General features: G+C 40.6%; 1 protein-coding gene across 7 annotated transcripts in view; it reads left to right on the forward strand.

Moving 5' to 3' along the window:
* Positions 1 to 836: 836 nt before the first annotated feature.
* CDC42BPA (CDC42 binding protein kinase alpha) overlaps positions 837 to 18,560 on the forward strand; it is a 154,869-nt gene continuing 137,145 nt past the window's right edge. For 2 of the 7 annotated variants that reach the window (XM_090134797.1, XM_090134798.1), the window contains exon 1: positions 837 to 2,471. In XM_090134797.1, coding sequence (XP_089990923.1) covers positions 2,294 to 2,471 — 178 coding nt within the window. In that variant the 5' untranslated portion in view covers positions 837 to 2,293. The remainder of the gene's footprint in view (positions 2,472 to 18,560) is intronic. The other 5 variants (XM_090134794.1, XM_090134796.1, XM_090134800.1 and 2 more) reach the window with 5 other exon arrangements.

Raw genomic sequence — 18,560 nt, forward strand, 5'->3', positions numbered from 1 at the left:
TCTGAGGGTTTCTGTGTAAGATTTTAGAATTAATTTAACTGTACATCTCTCCACTCACCACAAGCTGTTGCCTCAACTCTTGGGTCACTTTCCTGTGCCTACCAGCACAAAGCAGGCTCTTCTCGGTGGGACTCTGCATCCTGTCTTCCTGCCAGCATGAGGTGGTGGTCACTGTCCTCTGTGGCTTCACACCACACACACTTCAGTGATTCTGAACACATTTTTCTATAAGTCTAAGTGAACTGTATGGGACTTCTGATTAAACCTAATGCTGTTTCTCCTTCACCTAGCTAATAGATTTTATGTATTGCACCATCCAGTAGATGTAGACCAGCCAAAGCGATTAACTACATGGGTGCTTGTTATGGCAAAAACCAGCTGAAGGCCTTCTGTGCTGGTTACCAGCTCAAGAGAACACGCGCCTGAGCTGCTTCCTTCCCCTCAGCTCCAGCAGGTTTGGGATTTTGCGGCTTTCCAGAGAATGCCGAACTCTTCTTCTTCCCAACGACCCATGACTGCACGGCACGTGGCCCGGGCCACCTTTTCTCTGCTTCAAGAGTGAGCTTGACTTGCGAGCCGCTGTGCAGGCGACACTTCAGCCCGAGCGCGATCCCACATCTCCCACTCCTCAGGCGAGGCCATTCACCGCCCCGCACTCCGACGACTGCCATTTTACACCGCGGTGACGCACCGTCGGAGCACGGCCTCCGGCGGTGCCCGTGAGGACAGCTGCGATCTCGGTGGAGCCCGGCCCGAACCGCTCAGGGAACCGAGCCGAGCCGAGCCAGGCGCGCTCCCCTCAGCACCGGCAGAGCCCCGCGCGCAGCTCCCGCGCGGCCCTCGCGCAGCCCTCGCGCACTCCGTCTCCTCCCTCCCTTCCTCCCTCCGCCCGGGCCCGCCCGTATCCCTGCATTCCCCGCTCCGGCATCCACCCCCTCGCTTCCCTCCTCCCCTCAATCCCATCAGTAGCGGCGGCGCCCGGGCTCGGCTCCCCGCGCTGCGGCGGCGCTCGGCGGCGGCTCCCCTCCCGCCGCGGCCGCCATGTTGGGCAGCTGCGAGCTCGGCGGCGGCTGCTGCGTGTGACCGCGGGAGGGAGGCAGGGAGAAGGCGACGGGAACGGGAGAAAGGGCGGCAGGCAGCCCTCCCCGCGCCGCCGCTCGGCGCACGCACGCGCGCACACACACACGCCGGGAAGGAAGGATGCCCTTCGCCTGTGGAGGCGAGGCCGGAGGAGCATCTCCTCGCCGCCGGGAGTGAAGCCGCCGCCGCCGCGGCCTCCCGGCCCGCAGCCAGAGCGGGGCCGCCGCCGCGTTCCCTCCCGCCGCAGGACGCGCAGCGGAGGAGCAGCAGGAGGAGCGGGGCGGGCGGCTATGGAGCGGCTCTGACAGGGCTCCAGGCGTTCTCCCGCCGCCCTTCGGCGCAGCAGAGGAGGAGAGGGCGGCGATGAAGACTCGAGCGTTTTCCAATCCCTGAAAGGCCTTAAAAGGAGACTCGGTAAGGAGGAGGCGGCGGCGGAGGACGGCTCCCCGGGGCAGGACGTGGCTGCGCCCTGAGGACGGGCCCCACCCCCACGGCGGCGGCGAGGGGACCGCCGGGCGCTGCCCCTGCCCGGGAGGCCGAGGCCCAGGCGGCCGTGCCGCTCCCCGCCCCGTTGTTCCCTCCCGACGTCGATAGATATATTTATTCCCGTTTTTTTCTTCCTTTTTTTTTTTTTTTTTCCCCCCTTCCGATCCTTTCTTGGAAGCGAAATCCGATGCGGACGGAATGGGGCTTTTACGCTTTAATGATGCGGTGGGATTCGTTTCAGGGTTGTGTTGCATGATCTGAATTTTGAATGAAGGAGAAGGACGTTTTTAAAGATATAAAAGCTTACATCCATCTACGCGCGGTAAAATCGGTGTCAGGCAGTCCTGGTGGGATTTCAGAGTGATTATTGTCACTGAAGTGTCAGAAGAAGCAATCTATTTTTCCTTATTAAGCATAGTAGAAGATTTTTCTTTATTTTCTTAAATTAAAAAATTATATATACGCCTATATATGTACATATATATATATACACACGCTCACACACGTAGCGTTTGTGTGTGCCTGAAACTTCCCCGAGCTCAGCCTCAGGCTGGGAGCCGAGGTGGGCTGTAAATAAGGCACCACCAGAGCTTGACACTTGGTAAGAATACTGCAGGCTTCTTTTCAAACAACACCTTGAAAAGCTGGTTTTTGGATTTTTTTTTTTTTTTTGGACGAAGTAATAATAATAATTAAAAAGGAAACCCCATTGCAAACTGAAACAACCATGTCTGGAGAAGTGCGTCTGAAGCAGTTGGAGCAGTTTATTTTGGATGGGCCAACTCAGACTAATGGGCAGTGCTTCAGCGTGGAAACCTTGCTGGATATACTCATCTGCCTGTACGACGAATGTAACAATTCCCCTCTGAGAAGAGAGAAGAACATCCTCGAGTATCTAGAATGGGGTGAGTTGGAATATATGTCATGTATGTCTGTCTGTGTTCTTGTCTGCTTTGTTATTTATGTGTAAGAGGGGATTGTGTGGAACTCGGTGTTTCACTGGGAGGTGTTATCATTTGTGCTGCATTTGAACGTGGTGGTGCTAAAAAGAAATCTATATTGGTTGTTTATCTCTGAAATATGCTTTTTTTTTTTTTTTAGCCTGAATCAAATTCTGGTATGTGAAGTATATTTCTGTGCATATAGGCCCAACTGTTGAGCTTTGTATCCTAGAGCTAGTGGAAATGTAGAAGAATGGAAGATAAATCCCATAATAGCTGGAGAAAGGATCAGCAGACAACCCTCTGACTTGTGTTTGCAGTCACAGCTATGCTGCTTTAAAGTAGAAGGTGTTAATAAAGAGAAAATCCTTCAGCTCTCTTAAAGGAAATGCTTGAATTGTCCGTAAAAATGGAGAAAAACATTCTTTCATATGGTGGAACTGCTGGTTTAATTACATGCAGTTCAAAAGTAGAGTGAAACTATGTCTTCACCATTCCCCATTCCATTTTCTTGTTTAATTTTAGGGGAATATTCCAGTGGTTATAGGTCTTTAAATGAGAACAAGTGGATTACAGTTCTCAAGTTATCGCAGAACTGGTTCTCATTTTTTCTTACTTCATTTTCCTCCTCCTAAGTATAGGTGAAAAACAGAAGATGCATCTGACACAAGAGCCTTGATGTTAATGCATACTGTATGTGACCTTCAAAGTTCAAAGTCATGCTGTACTTAAGCATTTACATTCAGAACTACTTATCACATCTGGTTTGCCATAAATACATCAGCAGGCTACCTGTCTTTAGAAAAGCACATTTCAAAACATAACAGGTTAATTAGCTGGTTCAGTTCCTCCTAATGAAGTCACTGAGGAAAGACATTGTTTTGATAACTGATCTAACAACTGGAGGCTGATAGGTGTGTGTTGTGTGTGTTTTATTTTCCTGCTCCTCACTGTAGTCAGAGTGACGTCTGAAGGGCATCTGACTCAGTAATTAAGTTTTTTATACTTTTCATATTGCACTTGTCTTTGTTTTCTTATTATCAGAAGGAAAAGCCTATAATTAATGCATTCTAGCTAAGGAGGAAATAGTAATTAAAGTACTTCTGAAGAATCTTCTCTTTAAAATTGTGGCATGCAGAAGCAATGGAAGACTTGGAAAACACACTGACTCACAGTTCTTTTTGTATGTTAGAGTATAGTCTGAAATGGACTTAGCAAGCTGACAGCTTGTAAATAATAATAATGAATTAACTGTGTCAATAGAATTCGAATAACAGTGTTTGGAGCCCATCTTGTTGAGTAGCTGGTACATTTAATGTTATCTTTTGAGGTAAAAAATGCATTACTCTGAGGGTCTGACAGTACCTGAAGATTCTGTGGTAGATCTTACAGGCTGCTAATGGAAATAATGTCCTACTTTGGAAAGGCTGGAATAAGGTTTCATACTGGCCTGGTTTTCCTGCTGCTTTTCTGCTTCTCCTTTCCAGTTATGCCTTAGCTTCAGATTAAAGCAGTCCCTCCCATTTTCAAGGTAGTGTTGCCAGAGTCCTGTGTTTCCTACCAGCTCTGCTCTCCAGACATAAAACTTGAGATTTTTCAAGAGGGTTTGTGAGGTGAAATGTAGGAGCAAAGGTTTCTAGTGCCTGCTGTTGGAAGTGTCCAGATGAATGATGTCTTTATCTTGCAAACACTCTTGAGCTGTCTCTCCTGAAAGCCAGCACTCCTAGTGAAACCAACAGCCCCTGGCGTTTCTGTTCAGATGAGGGGCTCAACAAAACGGGGTTATTATAGAAGCGCTGTGTGCTTCAGCTCTTGGGTGCGGTGAGCGGACTGCAAGCATCCTGTTCTTTGATACCATCATAACCTCACATCTCTGCCAGAGAAGTGAAGCAATGTAAATGATGGATTGCAGAGAGGGTATATGTGCTTTAAAAGTCAGAAGCACACTGAACAGAGGCAGCAGTGGAAATCTGGCAGCCAGAAATCATACTTTCTGTCATGGCCTCCATTGGTGAATCGATGTCTAAGTGCTTTCAGTTCTTCTTTTTTTCAGCTTCTCCACTCGACCATTAGGGAAAATAATATCTATTTTATGCCAGGGCTAACTCTTTGTTTTGAATATACTGTGCAAAATAAAATGCATATTAATCTATTTCTCCCATCAGTGAAATAAAACTTGGTGCCTGGTATATCTTCTGGTGAGTGTCAGTGCTGTTGTGGAAAGACTTGGGTTTATGCCAAGCATTCACAAATCTGCATTATTACTGCCAGTAGTTCAGTCTGCAGTTATTGGAATTGGTCTTGGAGTGGTATGAATTGTTTGTTATGTTTGTGCATTTACTAATTACAAAACACAAATTTACTCCAGAGCACTATTCATCTTCTGAAGTTCAGACTTTTAAAAACTGATTTACTCCTAGAAAAAGTAATCTTACTTTCTTATGGCTAATAAGTATCTATTTGGTGATCACAGACTGCTTTTGAATACAATAAGAATTATTATTTTTTGGTAGCACAGTTTATAGGTAGGACTGTTGGGCTGTCTAATTTTATGGATTTGATTTTTTTTTTTTTAATTGGTTGTGTATTTTTGTTTAAACTGTTTTAGGTCTGAGATGCTTCATTTCATGTGAAACTGAATATTCAAGCACAATGTGAAATTTTGGGGGTGAAAGATTTAGAAACTATTCTAGCAAGGAAAAGCTGATGTGGTCTTAGCAATAGCCACATGACTGCTGCTATATTTAGGGGAGCTAAGAAGTTCATCTTCTGGTCCTCGGATCTTTTTAGGACTATTTCATGAACAGTCCTAAAACTAGTTCTAGACCTCAGTAAAAAATGAAGCAAGGTGAAACAGATGAGCATCTGAGAGTTCTTTCATCTTTTGTTTTGGATTGTTTTTACTAGATTAGCTCAGCAAGTGGGGAAAGTCAAGTTTCTGCAATGTGTCTGAGCTACAGCTTCACAGGTTTTTAGTCTCTTTCAAGCACTTGAAATGACTTCAACTTGAAGTGCCACATTGTTTATTTTGTGATTTAGAATCTGCACTTTAAAATCATTTTCTGATTTAAAGTGAAAATGGTTACTTTGCCTGTTTTTTTAAACCTGATTTGCTTTGTGAAGTGCTGATGATTTGATGTCATTTATTTTATATAGGAGCTATAGCTGCAGAAATGCCCTTGGAAACAATCAGTGTGTTTGAGTTCTGGTAGCTAATTAGGGCACAATTTGAGATCGTGGGAAGGAAACAAAACTCCTACACTTGGCTTGTTCTACTTATTTGGTGGTAGCTTTAATTTTTATCTCTGTTGACAGCATTTGTGATTTAGAAATGGGATTGGCTAATTTTAGCAACCAGGGCTTACCTGAGAAAGCCATTGGAGTTCCAGGCATTTTGCTTTTTCTTTTCTACATGTATATGAGTTATTTACTGTTACTTAAGACTGAGGAAGGTAAATGCAGGCTGATAAGCTCAACTTGAAAGAAAAATGTGACAGAAAGTAGCTTTAGAACTGTTTTGATCTAAGAAACATCCTTTACAGTGACACCAGTTTGAAATGATTTTAAGAAGAAATTAGATCAGTTTTACTTGGGATGCATTAATAGAGAAATAGAGAGAGCTCTTCACATATGTGGAGGTATGAAGGAGGGAAGATGCAGGGAACTACAAATGGCACGGTGAGGTCAGTGACTCAGTTCAATCTGTTCTTGTTTGACGAATGTAAACAGTCCTTTACTGTGTTTATTTCCTTTAACTTTTCTTTGCCTTTGGTAGATGCTTTAATTGTTCTCATTTCATCCTTAATATAACTAGTGCTGTTATGGTCACAAAATAGACCGCCAGCTTTGCTGTCATACTTCTGTTACTCAGATGTGCAGCATCTCTTCTGGCCATTGAAAATGGTTTCACATCATGTAACTTTTCTCAAATCACAGCTGTGGAGATGTTGTTGTGCTCTCTTTGTAGAGCTCACTAAAGAAAAAAAAAAATGGTATGCTCACTTTCTGGTTTGGTTTGTTTTAAAATAACAAGAGAAAATTTTTTAAAATTAACAAGAGAAAACTTGCCTACGGACTTCTGTACCCCTTCTCTGTTATTCATCTGTTTGTAAGTCACGAAAGAAACTGAAGGCATTTTCAGATACAATTTCCTTATATTTTCTTTCTAAAAGAGACTTTAAAAAAATCCTTCACTGAGGTCCCATTTTTTTTTGCAGAGGCAACAGCAAAAGATGTTTCTTTTTTTCTTTTTTATTAAGTAGATGTTGGTACAAAGTATTATCTAAACAATTGAAATATATTTTGCCATAGAAATGACATTTTAGGAATTATTGTTGATGCCTTCCTGCTATAGTCACACAGTTGGGAACATGGCTTGGTCTGAATGATGTGAGAACAGCTATTAAATTCTATTTCTGAAGGAATGGGCACATTTCTTGTCAAGGCATTTCGTGTGCTTAACCAAAGGTGAGTTGTGTCATTGCCTGCAGTTGAGGTGTATGGAAGTATGGGGAGCCATCTGTGTGGCATTCTTGACATGCAAATTTCTGCCATTGTTGGCCATAACATGAAATTGCCCATTTGTATTAGCTGTTGTTTCTTCTATACATTTGAAGCTAGCAATTAAATGTTTTGTATTGATTAGTGTCAAAGGAGGTTCGTAAGTGATGCCAAATAGAAGTGACCTCCAAATCCATGTTACAGAACATTGTATAAACAGCACTTATGGAGATAATAGTTTTATAATAATTATTTTAATGAAAGAAAAAAGGTATTACTGTAAAGTACGTTAAAAAAGAGTTTCAGAGAATTGCAGCACGTGCACCTTTTGGTCAGGTAGCTCTGTGTTTAACCTTTGTATTTTGGTAACTGTGACCTTATGAACATTTATTTCAGTTCTGATTTTTGTCTTGTACAGAGGAAAGCAATTACTGTAAATTAATCAACGTTTACAGTGTGGTGAAGTGAACTGTGAGGCCATCCAGTTAATTCTTCTTGTTTTACATTAGGGTTAAATCCAGTTTACTGAGGAATGAGACTTAACCCATTGTGACAAATTTGTTTCCTAAATATCTTCACAGTACCCCAAGCTTTTTGCACCTCTTTTTGCTTAACTTTAAGTTGGTGAAGGAGTTTGTTGTTGTGGTGGTGGTTTTATTTGTGGTTTTTGTTCCTTTGGAGTGGAGAAGGTTGGATGTACTTAGGCTGACTGGCGTCTGTTGGTGATGTCCTTTTAGTTGCAAAGGAACGTGCCTTGCAGAGGTAGAAAGGCTTCTAATACTTCCATTTTCAGGAATTTTAGGCATGCCTTTATTCTGTGCAGAAATTCCTAGTATGCTTTGTCCTAACAGGGACAAATGGGAGAAATACAGTGATTTGCTCAGTGTGTTCTCACAGCAAAGCAATCAATTCCCTGCTACTAAGATGCTTTACATTAGCGTTAATCCGTTGGGTTGTTTGTGGGTTGGTGTAACTGTAAAAAGCACTGCTGCAGTTGGCTGAAGGTGTGTTTGTGTTCTTAACCTCTTCATAGCGTGTGACACTGAGTGTGTGTGCCTTATTGAAACTCTGCAGCATCTCTGTCTTTTCTCCCCGGAATTTCACTGCCATACTCTTTTGTAACTGTAGCCTATCATTAGTTCATAGTTGACTGAAAGAAGATACTATGCTGTAAGAACAATGAACCATTTTGTCTCAGTATTGTTTAGTAATTTTGAATATCCATATGTACAAAGATGCAGAGAAGCTGCCTTTCTTTTTGAAGCTTGATCCATAGATTGGTGCTTGAATTCTGAATTGTAACAGCAAATTGAAGTGATTTCACTTTTGTCAACCCACAGCTGAATGGTCAAATGCTGGTGTTTTTGATATTAGATTGCAATTAAATTGCAAATAAAAATTTCCTAGTACAGTGTGGATGCAGACTGTCCCAAAAGTTGTTTTTATTCCTCACATTATTTTCTGAAAATCGACTCTGCAAATTATACTCTATGTAACATTGCAAAATATTCACCCGTACATAGCAACCCTAATGACTTTTATACTGTAAAAAATCTACCGCCTCTATTGTCTATTTGCACAGTAAGCTTCTAGAATCAATTAGCTTCTGTTTGCCAAGCCATGAAACTTGGCCATAAAAAGGTACAATGCATAGATGAGCCAGAATGAGAAGAAGAGGCCAGCTTCTGGACTCCCAGCTCTTATCTCTTGGCAAGCTAGGCATATCTTCCCTGAGCACTTCTGCTTCTTCCATTTGGTTTCCTGTCTGAACAACTAGTATATTTTGTTCTGCTCTGGTCTAACTTACATCAACATATTATTTTACTGAAATCCTCATTAAGCTTAGGAATGCTACTAATGTGGTTGAAAATCTTTAAAAAATGTGAGTGAATTAGGTCAGTCATGTGCAAATTTTTGTTAACTGCAAGGTTTTTATTTCAAATAGTTTAAGGATGACATTGAGTATAGTGAGAACTGTTCGGAGTGGTCAGCTTGCTTATTTCCAGTAAAGCAGCCTAATGTGCTTTACTAGTGGCCACTTAAAAAATTTCACACGAGGTGTATCCAGACTTCGTAGACATTGTGTTCCATAACTCTTCCTTATCCATGCTTACCAGACTTCCAGTTTAATTTAAATTAATTTTGTTACACAGTATTGTAGGTTTCTTTTGTTCTTAAGGGTCTGCTTCTTAGTGCTCCTTCTCACTGCATGTTTCTGAAAAGTGCTTAATCTAGAGTTTGTGTGCCTTCTGAGCTACTGCAGGTTGTTTGGGGAAGGGGAGAGACCTTTCACATGGAATATTTATTTTGCTTAGTAACTTAGAAGAAATAGTAATTTGTCTAATGGAAAGACCAGGTGAGTTCAGAGTGGCATTCTAAATGGAAGGGAAATGTTGTTTCAGGTATTAACAACTATAATTGCATTTCCCTCAAACTCTGTGAGGTTTACAACACTTTATTGCTATTTTGCTAATTTTCTCTTCAGGCTCAGCAGCCTGTGCTTGGGTCAGACTGGTATTTTCTTAGCTCAGGGGCTTGGAAGTACTTCATTCTCAGGGTGGAGAATGTGTGAGCATTTTCTCTGTGTAAAGTGAAATTCTTGAAGAGTATTCCCTCTCACTGTTACCCCGTGTTCATCCTTTTCATCTTAAAATATTTCCTTGTTTCAGCCTTTTGTGACTGCCCTCTTTGCTATCCTGCTGTCCTTCTGATAGTTCCTGCTGACCGTAATTCAGTTCCACATGTGCTGTGGGACCCTCAGGTCTCCTTTTTTGAGTTCTTGTTTCCTTTCTTCATGGATAATGTTGTTCTAAATCAAAGCTTTAGTTTGTCTTGCGCTGAGGCTACCTTCTCTTCTTCCCAGTGTCCATTCTCTTGCTTTCATCTGAGCAAAATCTCTTTTAATCTTTCTGGTGTGACCTGGATGTCCTGCCTCAGTCTGAACTTCCTATGGCCAAAACCATGGCTTCTGGAATTTTTTCGCTTTTTCTCTCTGGTCATCTTCAAACTTGCATGATTTTGTTGGTCAGCTTTCGTAATACAGAAATTATGTGTAGAGAGTGGTAACAAAAAAGCCTATGTGTATTTCTCAGTAGATTACTTCTTCATATACAGGTGTAGCCACCTGTTGTTTTCTGTGAACTCCCTGTTTATTTTCTATTTGATTCAGTGTGTATCAATTGGTTTACTAACGTGAGCAATTGGTGTTTTGTAAGCTCTTGTAGAGCCGGGGGTCTGGGGCTCTTTGTTCTGGCAGCAGTTAGGATGTGATTTCTTTTGCTCCTGAGGTCTAAATGCAAAGAGATGCAAAGTGAGAGCACAGCTTTATAACTTCAATACCTAAAGCTAAAATAAAGAATTAATAGAAACAGTAACAAAGACTTTCGTTACACGAATGCAAAGTGGCTGAAGAAAATGTAATTTGTGCTGTTGGGACGTGGTAGTTGCAAGGTATTTCGTGCTGCTGCTCTCTGAAACCCTTTGGCCTTTTCCCCGTCTTTTGTAAATAAAGCACTGTGTTATGAGAGTGTTTTGCAGGACACCTAGTAACAAGAAAAAGAGGAAATAGATGTTGGTATTTTAGTTGTAACTTTGCTGTTATCTTGGGTGGAGGCTGGCTGAGACCAGTCTGTCACTGCTCTCTGTTCTGCTGGTGCTTACTTGAACAAGGAGGGCATGATTCAGGCTAAAACCAACTCGCACAAACGTGCTGAAATCTGTTGTCCTGCGCTGTGAAGAGGTGGTACTGGTGTTTGTAGTACAAGGAGAGGGATACCCCAAACCTGTACGGCTTTGCCTACTGGAGTTTCTGTGCTCCAAGTCCCGAGGCCGCCCCTAAGATCACCACCGATGTGCAAGGAGGGTGTAATTTAGAGCTGAATTTTGATGTTACCAGCTTCTTCAAACGGGCGTTTGGTATCTGTCATCTCAGCAGTAGTAGCCTAGTGACTTACTCTTTGAGGTGGAAAAAAGGGGATAGTGGGAGAAGAAGTTGTTGATCTGCAATTTAGCTGCACTCTTCTTGCACTTCTACCTTCCTTTTATTCAAAACTGAGGTAACAACGGAATTACTTGGTGTTACTGGCAGTAGCACGTTCTTGTGATCCTTGATACTGTCTTAGAATGGACTTAGAGAAAACTCCATTTTTCTTGACATTAGTATTTAAAATTTTGCTTTAATTTTGCCATGAAGATTCCTTCATGGTGCAGTACTCTGCTTCCAAGTGGGTTTCCTTATCTTGGTCATGTAGGTTACATTGGCACTAAACTTTTTAACAATGTGTGTGGTAATAGTAAGACTTAGAACAGCTTCCTAAGCACCCTGTAATCTGTAGGATGTGTAACTTTTCCTAAATCTTCAAAATATTCACTTCAAAAGCATGTTAAATTTCTGATACTGCAAATAGTGTCAAGCTGCCATGTGGTTATTTGTAACTTGTTTAATCTTATTTTGTGAGATCTTGTGATTTATTTATTTATTTTTTTCCCCACCACCTTAATAAAGAAATAGAATATCAGTGGTCTATTCTTAAGGATAACTGCTCATGATCAACAGAATTAACATTTATGTTTTAATCAAGGAATTAAACAAATGCTTCTCTTTTTCTGTCACGAGTCTTTCACTGTAGTGAGAGGTAACAGCTATGGGGGGTTTCTGCCCCAGTCCCTTTTGCTGTGTAAAGGAACCGATTTCCTGTTGCTGTCCTCAGCCTGTGGAGTCATACACTCTTATGGGGTGCGTTGGTCATTCTTAGTACTGTTCCAGTGTCAAAATCATTGCCTGTGGGAAATGGCAGAGGAAACTTGAGGGAGATGGAAGATGGTAAATAAAGTGATTTTTGGCAAGGATTTCTTCTTGATGTGCTGATCATTGTTTATTAGCTTCAGTAGAAGCCAAGTCAAGCAATTCAACTGCACATTTGAGTTGGGCATTAACACCTATTGTGGGTGTTTGGGGCTCCTGTGTGTGTGTGTGTGTGTTATCAATGCCATGCAACTATTCTGTGTTGTGGAATACCTGATGGTCTTTCTGAGTTGTAAAATATGACTGCAATATTTGAAATCTGTTATTATGCTGTTCACAGACATTTTGAGCCTATGAATTTCAGCCTAGAATGGCATGAGTAGACCCAGATTCTCATCTTTCTCTCTATTTCAGTGTCCACCTCACTGTGCTGTGCCTGGCACTTCTTGTGCTGCTTTCCTCTTGTTTAGAGAAAGATGGGATCTCTACTGAAGGGCACATTTCCCAGTGTCAGGTGTTCAGAAAGATAACGTGTCTGAATGAAGATAGATTCACTAGTGGATCTTTGGGAAAGAAGACTGTGTCTTTCAAAATGAATATGTGTAAAATAGCAATTTGGATGGTGTGTGTAGAAGGCTGTGTGTGTGTGATATGGATTATGTGTATATGAAAACACTTGTGTTTTTTTTTCAATACAGTAAGCTTATACAGTAAGACTTCAAGTGATAGGAGTTGCCTTACAACTGTGAAACAAAATGGTAGTATCTGTCTACTATGAAGAAAGCAACTGTACGCAAAATCCTACTTTTGTTTAATGGACGTAAGCATGATGTTAATTCACTGTTAACACAGTTTATGTTTGTCGCTGAGCTTTTAAAATCAAACTACTTGCTGAAGGCATTAACTGGCTGTATAAAACTAGAACTCAAGTACTGTAGCTTTTTCTAGATGTCCAGAAAGAATATTTCCTTTATTTTGATGTAGTTTCTAAAAGTATACTTTAACAGTTTATATTTCTTTTCAGCTGGGGAAGGTTGTGAATGTTCTTTTCTTTCAGTGATATGATTCCTGGTGAGAAGGTGATTTGCAGTGGTGTTGGGCACTTGTGTATATTGCCTTAAAAATCTGTTGGAGCAAAGGGGTTGGTTGTCAACATCTTAAACATCTCCGCAAAGAAACGGGCAGAATGGTCATTTGTTGAAGACAATTCAAAAATGCAGAGGAAAAGTAATTTTGTAAGGCCTAGGTTATCTAATAAGTTCCTTCCAAACTTATTTTCCAAGTTTTTGTAATATTTACTGGGGAAATTTCTGGAAGTGTGGGCAGTTTGTAACTTGTGCGCTTTGTTTGTTTGGATTTTCAGCATGCTGTTTGGGTACTCCTATTTTTGGTGTAATTGCTCAAGTGCCAAATCTCATTTTTTGTGATCCTGCTCTTGTGACACCTCTTTCCTTTCTCTCCTGTGATTTTAGTACAGCACAGCTTGGAACAGTGGCAATTGTTTTGTTTTCACATAAGGGAAGTGCTGCAGTGGACAAGGCAGTGCTTGCCAGAATTGTGTTTGGAGCAGCTGTTAATGTAGTTTGAACTCGGTGCTCCAGAAACATTTTCTTTTAACTGGTAAGGAGATTTATATGTTGCTTTTCCAAAATCTCTCCTGAAGCTTGGTGAAGTGTGTGCACACCAGTGCTATTTCAGAGAAGTTCTTCCGAAGTGTCTGTTTGGTGCAGCATGTAATGTTGTACCTTCAAATCTGGCATCGTACTCTATGTACTGAATAAGCCTGTGCTGACTCCCGCTGTACATAGGCTTGCTTAACCTGAGTAGGTTTGGAGGATACTGTTGGTGGTATCAGAGCATGCAACTGTTAGATCAGAACATTCAGTTCAGAGAGGAGAAAAGGAACATTTGTTACAGTAGAAACTTTCCCCTTAAAACCTGGTTATGTGTTCAGGAAGTCGAGTCTGATGGCAAGAGTGATAAGCAGAAATGCCTGATTAGTGTCCAGATAAAGCTTTTCAGGTGGCAACTCCCCATGTTATGCACAGAAGTAATTCTAGAAGTTGTAACCCAAGGATGAAGCAAGTCCTTGTGTGACCTTGGGTAGTCATTTGCTGAGGTAAAGAAGACAGCATTGGTCTTGTCACAGTATGGTTACTTCTGTGGATGAGGAAATCACTCCTGCCTGCTTTTTTTTTTTTCCTTCTCTTTCTGATTCTCATGAGCACCTGCTTCCTGCTCGTTCCCCACTTCACTCCCTGCAAGGAATTGATCTTAAAGCAACAGTGCAAAATAAACCTCTGTTTCTTGCTGTTTCTTTCAGTAAGAATGGATGCTCTGCATTTATAGTTAATTTTATTCTGATCTTTTTGTGATTTAGAACTTCTAAACCTGTTCTGAAGTTGGTTGGTGTGATTTTTTTGTAGCAACTTAGTCATACCTTGCCAGAATAGAAATGCTGATCTATCTGTGTTCTTACCTTATCAATACTGTAAAAGAACAATTGAAAAATTATTGTTTAGATAGCAGCTGCCTTCCAGACACAAAGTAGTTTTTGTAGTATGTGATGTTTTGCATAATAAATGAGCATGCTTCATCTATGGAGGGAGGTTTGCCTAATAACGATATTCTTGTCTGATTTTACTGTTTCATTAGAATCTGTTTACTTAGTATTTTGTTTGGGCAGAAATGTGTTTAGGACAAATCACTGTTTTTTTTCTGCCAGGTTCAAACAGCAAAAATCGTTGAGCTGTCCCAAGGTAGTTATTAATGGTGGACCCAGACTAGAGGAATCAAGGAGCATGCATTGAAGTTCTCACAGCTCCTCTTTGGGAGATGCTAAAGTTTGGATTCGCCTTCCATGGCTTGCTGCCATAGCCAGCCCTTGTATGTGCTTCTGGGGTGTGGAGAAGGAGTAGCTATTTCTTTACTGTTGCACATTTAGTATTTGTAAAATGTCTATGACTGAGGGTCTCACCTTGACTTGGGATACTAGGACTTTAAAAGCTATTCTTCCTTTGCTCTTGTGTGTGGAAGGTCATGAACGAATGTGTGCTCTGAAGTGTCAGGATGCACTAAAAAAGAATTTGTTTTCTTGCTAGCGTGTGAAGAGGGGAATTGAGGATTTTAGTCCAGTCTTGGCTCCGTTAGCAGGTGGACAGAGAAAAGAGTAACTTTTAATTTTGGTGTTTTAAGTGAGCTTTCTTGAAAAAGGTGTTAATGCAGTAGCAGTTTTGAGCCAGACAACATGACATCTGAAATAATGGATAGTCATTCACACCTGTGTAAAATCAAAGGCAATCAGGGAAGCAGAGGAGGCTTGTTTGTTTGATTATGTATTAGCGTGGAACAGTAACATCTGAATGAAGTGCCAACAGTGCAAAAAGAGATCCTATGTTAGTATTTGTTTCGGTAGCTCATTTGTGGGCTTGCTGCTTGTAATCATGCAGTTGGTCCATCTTCCATCTCCTGCTGAATGTTTTTGTTCTTTGCATTTTCTGCTGCTGGGTGTATCTGTGTCTCTGAACTGCTGAGGAAGGGTGCAGATCCAGTTGCTCATTGATTTGAGTTGCATAGAGGAGTTTTTCATTCTCCTGAAGGCTCTTGGGTGCTTTCTGTTTCTTAATCTCGTGTAACAGAAGAACGTTATATACAATATTAGTATAATACTCTTCTACTCTATTCCATTTTGTGGGGTCAGTACTGTAGTATGTGAGCTGTAGATTAAATGAAGAGTATTATCTCTGCTCACCCTTTTGGTTTTTCCTTTTGCTTCTTGTGCTTTAAGCGGTTGTCCAGGACTCTGGATTACCATTCTCAGCATGGCCAAAATAATTTTATCAGCAGACTTTATCAGCGCAGCCAAAATACTTTTTTGTTTTAATATACTTTTCTGTACCAAGTATAATAGGAAAGGTACTGTTTGTCTATTTAATTCCTCAAAAAGACTACTGCAGGGTATTGTGTTGGAAAAGAAATGTTTCTCCCTTGTGATTTCAATAGCTGCTTACTTTGTGGTGTTTTGGGCATTATTAGCTGACATGAGTAGTTAGAATTCAAAACAAATAATTGAAGTAATAGTAACTGAAGTTTTTCTTTTTTATATTTTTAAGAGAAGGAAAAATACAAGAAAAGTTAATGTGATTTTTTTTTTTTTCCTTTTTTCTTTTTACTTTCAAGTCTGTTAGTTGAGGAAGGAAACCTTAATATGACAAGAGAATTTCATCCCTTGCCATTTCAGTGGTGCTGCAGAGTGTTGGCATTCTGGTTGCTTTCAGGACTCTGCCCTCTGCTCCTGCAGAAGCATAGGACAAACGGATTGTATTTCAGACCTATTGTTCCACTTTTGCTAAGGGTTTCAACTCCTTGCTGAACCTTAGCAGTTTATGGACTAAAGTCTCCTCAGATATTATGTACCTTGCTTTTTTTTTTTTTTATTCTCAAATGAAAAGGTAAGATAGACTCTCACTGCAGTTTGACATCTTTCTGGGAATTTCTTTGAATGTGAAGTGTTCATTTCTGTGTGTGTTTTTTTTTTTTTTTTTTTTTTTTTTGCACACACTTGAGAGTGTTGAGAGCATCAAAATTCAGGAGGAAGGAGCTATTGGCAGCAGCTGTTTACAGAGGCTCTGACATGGAGCAACTTGAAAGCATACTGTAGGAAATAGGGGAGGATGTTTGCTGCACATTCCAGGGGTTGTGCTTGCTGTCAGTTTTGGAGTTTCAAGCTTGGAGGATTGGTAGAAATTGTATTTAGGAGAAACTTGAAGATCATTTTCATGTAGATGTATCAAGAATATTATACAAGTGGATTTAGGGTGAAAGTTTTGATCTTTTGCAGTGATTATTAAATGATTTAATAATGTGGTAAACTTCTAAGAGTTCTTTCCTGCTTTTCTTTAATATTTGAAATATGTTCTTATGCATTTATGGTAGAAATACTAAAAAAATCATTCAAACATGAATATAGATTGATAGAATTAACAATGTGTACATACTGTATTTAGTCTGTGGTTTTCCCAGCCTATCACCTCCCACCACCCCACACCTTTTTGCTTGTTGTGTAGGATAATAGGGATCTGGGAACTTACTAACACTGTGTTCTGAGGTAAACTGTGAAACTTAGAGTGAATGAATGAAGCTGCGATTTTTGCAGAAAAGGAAAATGTTTTTATGGGGGAAAATGAATGATGTGCTGGAGATTGTGATTCTTTTGCTGACTGCTACAAAGCTCTTTTTGCAATGCTGGAACAGGTTACTTAACCACTTACTTCGTACGTAGCCACTAGTTGTGTGTTCATCACCATCCACATCAGCTGGTTGACTTCCTGTGGTTTGATGTGAAGAGATACTGAGAGCTCAGCTGTCGCTGGGTGAGTTGCAGGTCTGCTGTACACTTCATGGGATTGGGTACTCTAACAAGTTCATATCTGGAGTTCTAAAATTATTGGTTAACGTTGCATGAACACTTTTTCCCTTAATTTGTTATGTCCTAACTCTGTCTTCAGTATAAAGGATACTGCCATAAGAAGTACTTTTAACAAATTTTGTGAAAATTCACAAAACTTACTGCAAGGTAAGATGTACTAATTCCAGGAATGACCAGAATATATTTTATGTACTAATTCCAGGAATGACTGCCATCATTCTCATGCCCATCCCTTGTAATTTGTTACCATCCTAAAATTGACTTCTTACCCCTGTTCCACTTTTTTTTTTTCTTTGATTCATCTTTGTCCAGGCACAATTTTATTTCCATGAATAGTCCTTTTGTTTTTTTTAACAGGCTATTTATATATTGTACATTATAAGATATATATGGAAATCACATATATTTTTCTACTTTGTGGTTGATCAGAACAGCCAGTTTCCCTAAACATAGCAGATACTGTTCTTGAAAACAACTTCTGTTCTGATTTTTTTTTTTTTTTTTAATAACTTAAAGTGTGCTGGAGCTGCTGATAGATGAGGAAAGGGAAAAATTTATAAGGCAGCGATACAACATTTAGTTTGGCTCACTCAATGTCACTATATATTTTTTAGTGTAAGAGGGGCTGAGCTGAGTAACAGAGAAGTAAGAACATTTTAAAGCAAGTTTGAAATTTCTCTAAATGCAGTGAGAGTGCAGAAATGCTTTAAAGGCTTCCAGAGATGTATCTTGTCTACCTCAATTAGAGGCTTTTTGTCATGTGCTATTTTGTCTTTGGGAGCATTGTCCAGTTTGCACTTGTCAGTTTGCTTGACCCATGCTTTGGTGATGTTGCTATTTTGTTAAACACCCAGAGATAGCTCTACAGTCATGGTCCAGGATGTTTTCCTTATGCATCTGAAGGAGGAGGGATCCTAGGGAAACTGCAGCTGCAAGTTGTTTCAGTGTTTGAAGTGAAGTTTCTCTGCCAGGGGGGAAGGAAGCCAGCATTTCAATTCCAGCTCTAGACACTTGTGGCTGGATGATAGTATCCAAGTCCAAAGAGAAAGGACATCTTGTATCTCTTCTATGTAACCATTTTGGGGAACAGAGCACTATGTTTTTCTTCTCAAGTGATAATCTTAGTAGTAGGACTGTACTTCAACCAGCTTTAAATTAAGAGGCACGGGACTGATTGTGTTTCCAAAATCCAAAATAAAAAAGAAAAAGAAGTCTGCTTCTCAGTTAATGACAAAAATACTTAAAGCTGTGCTGCTGCCATTGTGCCATGGATCTGGTTTAGAAAAATGGCTGCTATTGTCAGAGTTATGGGCATCTTGAGTCCCTGTTCTGTCTTCATCGGTACACTTCTAGATCTGGTACTCTTACCTGGATTCAGAGA

Source organism: Phasianus colchicus, chromosome 2, assembly GCF_987193195.1.
Source record: "Phasianus colchicus chromosome 2, bPhaCol1.hap1.1, whole genome shotgun sequence".
In the NCBI taxonomy this organism is placed as follows: domain Eukaryota; kingdom Metazoa; phylum Chordata; class Aves; order Galliformes; family Phasianidae; genus Phasianus; species Phasianus colchicus.